This window comes from Belonocnema kinseyi, chromosome 2 (genome assembly GCF_010883055.1).
Source record: "Belonocnema kinseyi isolate 2016_QV_RU_SX_M_011 chromosome 2, B_treatae_v1, whole genome shotgun sequence".
Lineage (NCBI taxonomy): Eukaryota > Metazoa > Arthropoda > Insecta > Hymenoptera > Cynipidae > Belonocnema > Belonocnema kinseyi.
The window spans coordinates 29249201-29259810 of NC_046658.1; the positions used below are offsets into that span (position 1 = coordinate 29249201).

Here is a 10610-nt window from a genome sequence, read left to right on the forward strand (position 1 = left end):
AAAAAATATACATACTACAAATAATCAAATAATTCATAATTTGAAAGAAAATACAAAACTTTCCGAACTTCATGAATGAATTTAATAACAGTTTTGCATTAAGAAAGAAAAAAAAGTGCTGGAAGCGAGAATCGAGCGCGCGAGCTTACGACTATCAGTCAAGCGCTCTATCAGATGAGCCACTGGCCGATAAAATAAATGCTACACCAGGGCCATCAAGAGGCGCACGCAATTGCATTTTTCTCGAAAATGTCTTAAAATTTCGCCTTGTTGATTTTTTTCGGAAAACCTCTAGTATGTGTCGATCACTGAGAAGAATATCGACCAAAACAAAAATTAGGTGAGATAGAAAAAGAAAGTTCAAGATTTTATAACCCAAGGATAAAGTCATAATTTTTCATGTTTGACGAATATTAATTGGAGCATATTAAATTTCAAATTGAAAGACTTTAACTGCTTACTGTCCTAATCCTGAAATTTGAACTATAATTAATTTAATGGCTTTTCATTTGAAAATTGTAATACTTTAAAGGTATAATTTTTGTATTTCCAACGTTTTCAGTCAGGAATAATAACATTTAGAATCCTTCCTATTTGCAATTGTCATATTATCTCATTTTTAATTTAATATGATTAAATTTTTAAGGTTTTTGATTCAAGAATTATTCCCACTCATTGTATTCTAATTTGTAATTTTCTTCATTTTTTCAAATTTTTTATAAGAAATTATTGGATTCAACTTGGAGAGCTCTGATTCGTCCCGAATCATTCGGGGACGACTGGGAGTCCTGGGAGAGCGAGAGAGAAGCCTGCGCGCGCAACATCGCCTTCTTCTTCTACACACCGACGAGCGGCGAGTCAGTGTTGAAATGTATACTTTTTCCATAATGTGAGCACTGTATACAACGATAGCATAGGATAATGAAAGGTGTGCTGCCTCAGTCTGCCGATGTATGAATGCTTCTGCGAGTTTAAACGCGTCGGACTGGTATCTCTGTACGTCGCTCACTACTTGACACCAGAATGCGACAAGCATCCCTGAGTATATGACCTGTTATAAGAAATGTTTTTTTATTCCTTTCTTACCTTCGATTAACTTTATGGATATAATTTATTAATTCTAATTATTTTTCTCGAAGATTCTAGACTGCAGAAGAATGTTTTTCACAGGAAGGAATTCTTAGTTAAAGCATTATCTATCAGGAATTTTCAAATCAAATTAATAAGCAAAACAGGATGCCATGCATAACCCCCATATCAGATTTCATCTGTCCACCGGCATCTTTTGTGCATTTAACAAACATCTTATCTCGAAGGAAGCAATAAATCATCCTTGTTTTTCTCATTTAACCTTGACACATGCACGTGATAACCTTGAACCTGTTTACATAAATTTGGCTACAGACTATTGCGCAATCTTGACTTCATCAGGATCCTTCGAGAAAGATCTCAAAGCTTAGCACGGACACAAACCCTTTTTTTCCAGAAAATTTAACACGGACACGAACCACTACAGGTCGAAGCTTCTCGATGCCGGTAAGGTAGGAATCGTGAGTCAGAACGCAGCCTGTACATCTGCTCAAATGGGTTTTCTAATAGTATAGGAAATAACTCTGCTCTTAAAATGTTTCTATCGTTGTATACAATTTGTAAACTTTTTCAAGCTTTGAAAGAGGTAAGAAAAAAAACACGAAAGAAAATCTAGAAGATTTTAGGACAGTTAAAAGATTTTTTAGGAAAACTGAATGATTTCAAAAAATATTTCGAAGGTGTAGAAGTTTTGCAAAAGTTTTAAAGTAATTTAAAATTTGAAATTTTTTAGAAAATTAAAAATTTTCTGTACATTTTGTAAAAAATTTTTAACAATTTTATAAAATGTTGAACATTTCGAAAAAAATATTCGAAGCTATTTAAGAATTTTGGTAGGATGAAATTTTTTTGGTAAGATTTCTCTGGAAGTTTCTACAGACCTCTAAGTTTTGAATGTCATTGTAAAAATGTAATTTTTATTACAAAAATTATTTAGGAATTTCAGAATTTTTGAAGAGATTAACAATAATTAAAAACATGAATAGTTTTTCGAAAAATTATTTCTTCAAATCTTCTGAAAGTCATAAATATCTTTTAAGCTGACTCTAATTTTTCCTAATATTTTGTGTGTCCTCCAAAATAGAAAAATGCATAAAAATTTGCTGCATTTTTTCGGCGTATGTGAAATCTTCAAAAATGTTTTTGAAATATCTCCGGAATCTTACGAAAATTATATTTGTATAACTTTAAAAAGAAACAGATCAGCGGTGATTCCTTCTTGTTAAAAATTGGAATGGGGTTTTACGTTTGTAACAAGCTAAGAGTTATTCCAAATTTGTATTTTTATTTAAAAATGATTGTAATTGCAAAAATAAAAACATTATTTTTTAACTCTAAAATGAAGCTAAAATTAATAGCCCAGATTTTTTAAAAGTTTTTTTCCCCCTATTTTTAAAGGCTAAATCTAATAACTTAGTTATTAGTACATATACAAAATTAGGAAATGTGAAAAGTATTAAAAGTTAAAAGAAAATTAGATATTTTTTTATTTAATTTATTTATTTAATTAAAGTTCAACTAAAAACTATTTAATTAGATTATATAATAAGTGCTCAAGAAATCAGTTTTAAAGAGCTACTCATCTATTTATATTGCATTTGTTGGCGGGGAAATACATTTCTCGGAAACTCTCCGCCGGTTCTTCGAACTGGAGGTGCTAAGAATCTGAAATAATCGAAGGTTCCCCTTCGCCCTACCAATAGCATCTCAACAAATTGGGCGAATTCAAAACAAAATCACACTTTGCGGACTATTCTAATTTAATCATTTTAAATTGTCTGAAATATATAAAAAATAATATCGAATTACATGAATTTAGGAAATATTGTATATAAAAATAAAAAAAAAAGATCAAACAACCACTGCGTGGTCCTACTGTCAACAACCGTCAACTAAAAATGACACCAACTCCCAGAATATACGCGATAAATCACACCTATGGCCAAGTCTCACGACCGCGAACTGGGTGGTATATAGTATTTATTTTTCTCGCAAATTTTTAAGCGTTGATACTTTTGTTTTACCGGATTTTCGATTCGACGCATTTTTTATGTTTTAAATAATTTCAAAATATTTTTAAATTTTCTTTGAAAATTATTTTTTTAATTTAAAAAAAAAATAAAAATTTTCTCCGGAATCTTAACTCAAAAAATTTTTAATTTCTTAAAACCTTTACAAATTCTGAAAAAGAATGTAAAATTTTATTTCCAAATATTCAAAAATGTGAATTTTCTTTTATCTCTTCAAAGTTTTCTCAATATTAAAATTATTTGTTAAAGTTTCAAAATTATGTTTTTAATAAATTCGAATTATTCCTATTTTTTAATTGTCCAAAATTATAAAAATTACCTTAAAATTTTCCAGATTTTTTTTTACAAGTTTTAAAAATGTTTTAAATAGTTGTAGAATATTCGCTCAAAATTATTTGTTGAGAAATTTGATAATTTTCTTTAAAAATCTTGAAATCTTTTTAAATATTCTCTTTAAATTAACTTTAAAAACAAATTGCTTTAAAAACAAATTTTGCTTTACAGCAAATAACAAACGGAAAACATCCACTAAGATCATATTCATACAGAATGTAATCAGTCAGTTTTTCGAATAAATTAGAAATATTTTGACAATTTTGAAAGATAATGAAAGAATATTCTTCAGATTCATATGAAAATTTAAAAGGATTTTTTGTTTTTAAAAATAAATTGTCAGAGAAAATTTTAAAAGATTTATAAAAATGCTGAGAAAGAACCCAAAATATCTTCGGCAATTTTTTTAATTTTTTAAGATGTAAAAATTTTAAGACAAATTTGGGCATTGAAGAATAAATATTCTATAAAAAAAAGAATTCTTAACCATGAAGATTAATTTTAAATCAATAAAAAATAAATAGAATAGTTAATGTTTGAAGTACAACATTTGACTTGTTGAATACTTCAATTTTCAATCAAAAATTGTGAATGAAAAAATTAATTTTTATCCAAATATTTGAATTTTCGATAAAGAAAGGTATCTCCATACAAGCTTTATTGTCTACCAAAAAACGACTAATTAAAATTTTTTTCCATTTTTACATCATATTACATCAATTTATATGAATTTCGGCAATATTGCATATGAAAAATTCAAGAAAAAGATTAAACAACCACCACATGGTTCCACTGTCAGCAACCGTCATCTAAAAATAACACCAGTTCAAGCATACACGCGATAAATCATATTTACTTTTTCAGGAATTTCTGAGTGGTTGATACTTTTGTTTACCGGATTCTTGAGCCAAAGCAATTTTTTAATGTTTTAAAAAGTCTCAACATATTTTTTAACTTTCTTTAAAAAATGTTTTTTAAATAAAAAATGAATTACAGCTTTCCCCAAAATGTTAGGCCAAAAAATTTTAATTTCCTAAATCCTTTCCAAATTCTGAAATAGAATCTAAAACTTTATTTCAAAATCTTCAGAAATCTAAATTTTTTTATCATATTTATACAAAAAATTGAAAAGGATTTCTTGTTTTTTAAAATAAATTGTTAGAGAAAATTTTAAAAGATTTCTAAAAATGCTGAGAAAGAATCCATAATGTCTTCAGCAATTTAAAAAATTTTTAGAACGTAAAAATTGTAAGAAAAATTTGGGTGTTGAAGTGATGAAAAATATTTTAGAAGTTTAAATGATTTCCTAATATTTATAAAATATTTATAAAACGATGAATTTTCAAGAAATAGTTAAATATTCTATAATCTTTCAATTAAAAAACTCTGTCATTATTTGCAAGATTACATGATTTTTGCACTTTTCCCACAACATTTAAAAAATACAATGACCCTGTCAAGTCTTCTAGGTTTTGTGTAAAAGAAATAATTAACTTACGTTATGTCCCATTTGTGTTCTAAATCAACATTCATACATTTCGAACACAGAAAAGTTATAATTAGCCTTTCGACTGAAGTGTACTTTAATAAATTTTTCTAATTTCTCTACAAAAAAAAACACTTTAAACAAATTATTGCAAAGAAATCGGTTATGAAAGATTTTGAATTACCGAGACCGTTAACACATTGGTTTTTCCGTCTGTGGAACATCTTAAAATTGCGCGGGAATTTCAAATATTGTTAAATTTTTAAATGAAATAAACCAAGCTTTTATAGTTAAAAATGATAATTATAATAATGAGTTTCATTTTTTTAATATAATGTAAAAATAAGGGATAAAATACCCATACCTGAATTGAGTTTTTCAGAAATTTTCAGGAGTTTTCAGAAAAGTCGTTTTGTCAGTCATAGTGTTTTTTTTTATTCTTATCCTGTGTTGATGTCGTGTGTCGCGAAAGCAAAGAAAATATATTTCTGTAAGTGAAATAAATAAGTTTTGATGCTCTTTTACAATGTAAATATTTTTGTAAAGGTGAAATTTCAAATTCGTATAGGAACCGTCAGCTTACAGTAACCTAACCTACAAAATGCAATGTATATACATATATCTTGGTTTAAGACTTCGAAGAAACAAAGTTCTGTTTTATAATATAAAGGCGTAATATATGTAATATTTTTCTCATTTCTCTAACTCACTCATTCGAGCACTGTAAAAATATTTCCGTACATTATCCATTTATATTCCATTAATTTTGCATAAAGTTACAAAATTATATCGTACAACCAAAATTATATCGCCTGAAACCAAGATATATACATTGCATTTTGCAGGTTAGGTTGCTGTACGCTGACGGTTCCTATACGAATTGGAAATTTCACCTCTAGAAAAATATTTACATTGTATAAGAGCATAAAACCTTATTTATTTCACTTACAGCAATATATTTTCTTTGATGGCGCGACACAGGCCATCAGCAGCGGATAAGAATAAAAAAACAACTTTTCTGTAAATATTTGGCAATTTCTGAAATACTCATTTCAGGGCTGCGTATTTTATCTCTTATTTTTACATTGTATTAGAAAAATGAAACTCATTATCATAATTGTCAATTTTAATTATAAAAACTTTGATTATTACATTTCAAAATTTAACAATATTTAAAATTCCCGCGCGGTTTTAAGATTTTCCACAGACCAGGCAGGCAGGCAGAGGTGTGACAGTACCCTGAGGATTTAGTAGGTTGACCTTTTTTTACTTGCGCGTGGCGAGACCAGAGAACCAGTTTGTTGCATCATGATATGAATAATTATTCTTATGAACATCAATGTTCATTGCATTATTCATATGCTATTTCTGCACTGCTGGCACTGCTACACGTGTTTTACATACTAAAAATTAAAGAAAGTCTCAAAAATATTTTAATGTTATTAAAAAAAACATAGAAACAAGATGCGGCTGTCCATGACATATTTCTTAAACAAAGTACGGCCACATGGAAAGCTTTTCAGAGGGTAAGTTTTACTAACATAACCGAAAAATCCCATGTTTTGAGTCGATTTGTTATTATTGAATTCTGCTACAAATATTTTTGATAAACTGGCATTCACTTCAAGATGGATGTTTAAATAGAGATAAACATTTATCTATCTAGTATATAGTCAAATTATCAGAAAAAGGGCTATTTGCTGGAAGAAATTAGCAGCACCCCTACCGATAGAAATCTCAATATTAACTAAAAATTCTAGCGTCTGAGAAGCTTCAGAGACAGGTTGATATTTTTAAAGGTCCAGGTAGCTCCTTTAATTGTTCTGAAGGCTTTAAAATATCCTTTTCCAATTTGAAATAAGAATACGATTATAAATAACAAGCGAAGAGCACATCTCAGCAGAGCTACCAGATCGTGGATGAAATATACGCCCACCATACCTACCGTTTGGGACCCGCAAAACAGAAGGTGCATGATTACCACTGTGAGTTCGTGTCTAAGCCGAAAATGCAAGATTCGACTTCGGTTTTCTGCTGTGCGATGATTGCCGATCTGAAAGCTTGGGAAGACTTCAGTGGTCTTCCATTTATATCTCGATCCCCATTTGAAAGAAATGGAAGAAATTCGCGAATTTAATGTTTCACGTGATTCTTCATTTCAAGTATGATTCGATTTTGGGGTTATGTTTTTCAGGTTATATAGTATGAATATTATTACTATTATATAAATTATTAATGTTAATATTATAATTATGATGAATAACATTAATTTTAATTAATAGTTGACTAACTTTTAATAGATTTAGTTAAACTTTCAACAAAAAACAATTAGTTTTCTGCAAAAAAAAAATTTGAATACAATACAAATTTTTTAAAAAAATTTTGTTAAATTTGTTTTCAACAAAATATTAAAAATTTTGAACAAAAAGTTACATTTTTATCCAAAAGGCTGAATTGTATATGAAAAAAGGCATTTTAAATAAAATACGTGAACTTTGCACAAAAGAAATTTATTTTCCACCAAGTCTAATTTTCTATACAAAAATTAATGTTCAATCGTAGTTAAGTTTTAGACAAAAAAGATTAATTTTCTCGTAGTTAAAAGACATTAATTTTTAAGGAAAAACAAATCTACAAAATAGTTAAATTTTGAGAAAAGAAATTTTTTCAACTAAACTGATAAATCATCAACCAAAAGAAAAAATAAATTTTTAACAAAGCAGTTCCACTTTCAACCGGAAAAATATAAAATAAAAATAGTTAAAATTCTTTGAAATTGCTTTAAATTATTGAAATTAATTGAAAATTCCTTAAAATATTTTAAAACATCCTAAAATATTTATAATACTTTCAAATCTCTTGAAATTTTGCAAAGATCTTGAAAATTTCTTGCAATTTTAAAAATATCCTTAAATGTTTTAAATCCTTCAAAATCTCATACTAAATTTAAAAATCAATTGAAAATTCCTTGGAATCTAGTAAAATATCCTGAGATGCATCCAATCCTTTAAAATCTCATATTAAATTACTGTAATCAATTGAAAATTCCTTGGAACCTTTTAGAAGACTCAAATATTTCGAAACCTTCCAAATCTTTTGAAAAATCTTGACGTCTTTTAAAGATTTTTAAGGTACTTTGGAGTTTTTTTAAACAACCCTGCTATAATTATTAAAATTATTTGAAATTCCTTTAATTTATAAAAATGAATTTAAAATTCAGGGAAATCTTTTTAAACATCCTCAAATATTTAAAATCCTTTAAAATATTTTGAAATCTCTTGAAAATTCCTTGAAAATTCAAAAATACCCTAAAATATTAAAAATATTTTACAATCTCAAACTACATTATTGAAATAAATTAAAAATTCCTTTCAGTATATTAAAATATCCTAAAATATATGAAAGCTTTCAAAATCTCAGATTAAATCACCGTAATCACTTGAAAATTCCTTGGAAAATTTTTAAATACTCTCAAATATGACAATACCTTCATATATTTAGAGTTACCTTGACCTTTTTTTTTATAGATTTTTAAACTACTTTATTTAAAATTCTTTAGAATTCCTTAAAATTAGAATAATAGGATGAAAATTCCTTGACATCTTTTAAAAGATCCTAAAATATTTGAAATCCTAATAAATATTCTGAAATTTTTGAAAGCTCTTGAAAATTCCTTGAAATTTTGAAAATTCCCTTAAATATTTTAAATCCTCTAAAATATCATATTAGATTACTGTAATCAATGAAAATTCCTTGGAATCTTTAAAATTTTTCAAATCCTTCAAAATCTTTTGAAATGCCTAGGATTTTTTTTAGGCTTTCTAAATTACTTTGAAATTTCAAAATTTTCAACTATTCAGTAAGAATAATTTTCAACTCGATGGGGTTCAAGTCTTCAAATTTAGAATTGTAAACTTGGCAGTTTATTTATAAAAAATGAATAATCATAAATAAATTGAATGCGTTCAAAATTTAAATGTATGTTTTTCAATTGGGCAATCTCTAAATTAAATTATTTCAGACTGAAATTTAGAAAATCTAAAAATTTTAAAACATTAAAAATTTAACAGTTTGTAGATTAGTTAAACTATTCAATTAAAGTTTCAATAGAAATTAATCGATTTAAAGTTTAACTATTTCTGAAACGATTTTTGTGTATTATAAAATTTTATATATATATATACAGAGAGAAATAGAGAGTCACAATGCATTAGAAATATCAGTTGATAGAAACATGGCGCCCCCTACTCGCCCGTATACCCGTCATCGTCATGATTTGATTGATATCGCTTTTAAATCCACGAGTGATTCCAGGACTCGGTCGGTGTGCAAAGAAACTGCACCACCGACAGTGACTGACATGTGATAAATGAAAGTGACCCTTAACATGTGTGCGTCGCGTGGCCATCGTAGGTATATCGCACGCACACAACCTAATATCGGCTTTAACTCAGGCAGATTTAGAATTGGGATTGTTGGTATTTTACTGTTCGATCCCGAAGCAAGCAATTTTGTGACAGATACAATCTGACAGATAAATGAGTCAATTTCGTGTGTCTTTAACTGTCCAGTGTTTCACCTTAAAATCCGTTTGTACATTTTGTACATTTTGTATATTTGTGCTATAATTATTATTCATAGCTGGTTCCATTGAATGCCAGATTAAGCAAATCTGCAAATACCTCTAAATATTTGACTTAAAAAAAGGAAGTCAACCACATATTTTAAGTGACAAAAAAATTAAAGAAATGTACAACTAAAGTTGGGTGGTCACTGACTGGGAAAACCGGGAACTATAGCCCAGATTTTTGAACACTACATTTCATTTCATCTACATTTCCTAAAAAGTCATCTTTTTTTGGGTAGCAAAATCAACTATATTGATGAACACTCGTCTATTTCGAACAGCTAGTTCGATCTTTTAGATCTTTTAGGTTTTAAAGTAGAAACAATTAAATTCATTGAAAAAATACGAATTTTCAACGAAATACTTAAATTCTCAACTAGGAAAAAGTAATTTGAAAAACAAACAGTTGAATATTCAGTTAAAAAAATTAATGAAAGAAGAAGATTTTTCAACAAAAGAAATTAATTTTGAACTAATTGTAAGATTACGAATCTTTTACAAATAAAATGAATTTTAAAGAAATTAGTTCAACTTTCAACCAACAAGTTGAATTTTCTACAAAATACTTGAATTCTAAACTAAAACAAATTAGATTTCAACCAAACAGTTCAATTTTTAACCAAATAGTTAAATTTTCATTGAAAAAATTGAGTTTTAACCCAGAATATAAATTTTCAACAGAAGAGAAGAATTATGAAGAAAGTGGTTTAACTTTCAACCAAAGAGTGGAATTTTCAATTAAAGAATATCAATTTTTTACAAAAAACGCAATAGTTGATATTTCAGCCAAAGAAGATTTTAAATTATAATTTAATAAAAAATTAATTTTTAACCAAAATAAGATTTTTTAATAAAATAGTTCAATTTTTAACAAACGATGAATTTTCAACTTAGATTAAGAATCTTCAATCGAAACAATGAATTTTGAAGAAAGTAGTTTAACTTCAACCAAAAAGTTGAATTTACAATCTAAGAAGATGATTTTTTAACGAAAAATCTAATATTTGATATTACAAACAAAAAAAGATTTTGTTTTAAATTAGAA

General features: G+C 27.3%; 1 protein-coding gene across 1 annotated transcript in view; it reads left to right on the forward strand.

The window, feature by feature from the left end:
* The first annotated feature begins 6212 nt into the window (after positions 1-6212).
* Positions 6213-10610, forward strand: part of LOC117166860 — a 74409-nt gene continuing 70011 nt past the window's right edge. The window contains exon 1 of the mRNA XM_033351234.1: positions 6213-6464. Coding sequence (XP_033207125.1) covers positions 6403-6464 — 62 coding nt within the window. The 5' untranslated portion in view covers positions 6213-6402. The remainder of the gene's footprint in view (positions 6465-10610) is intronic.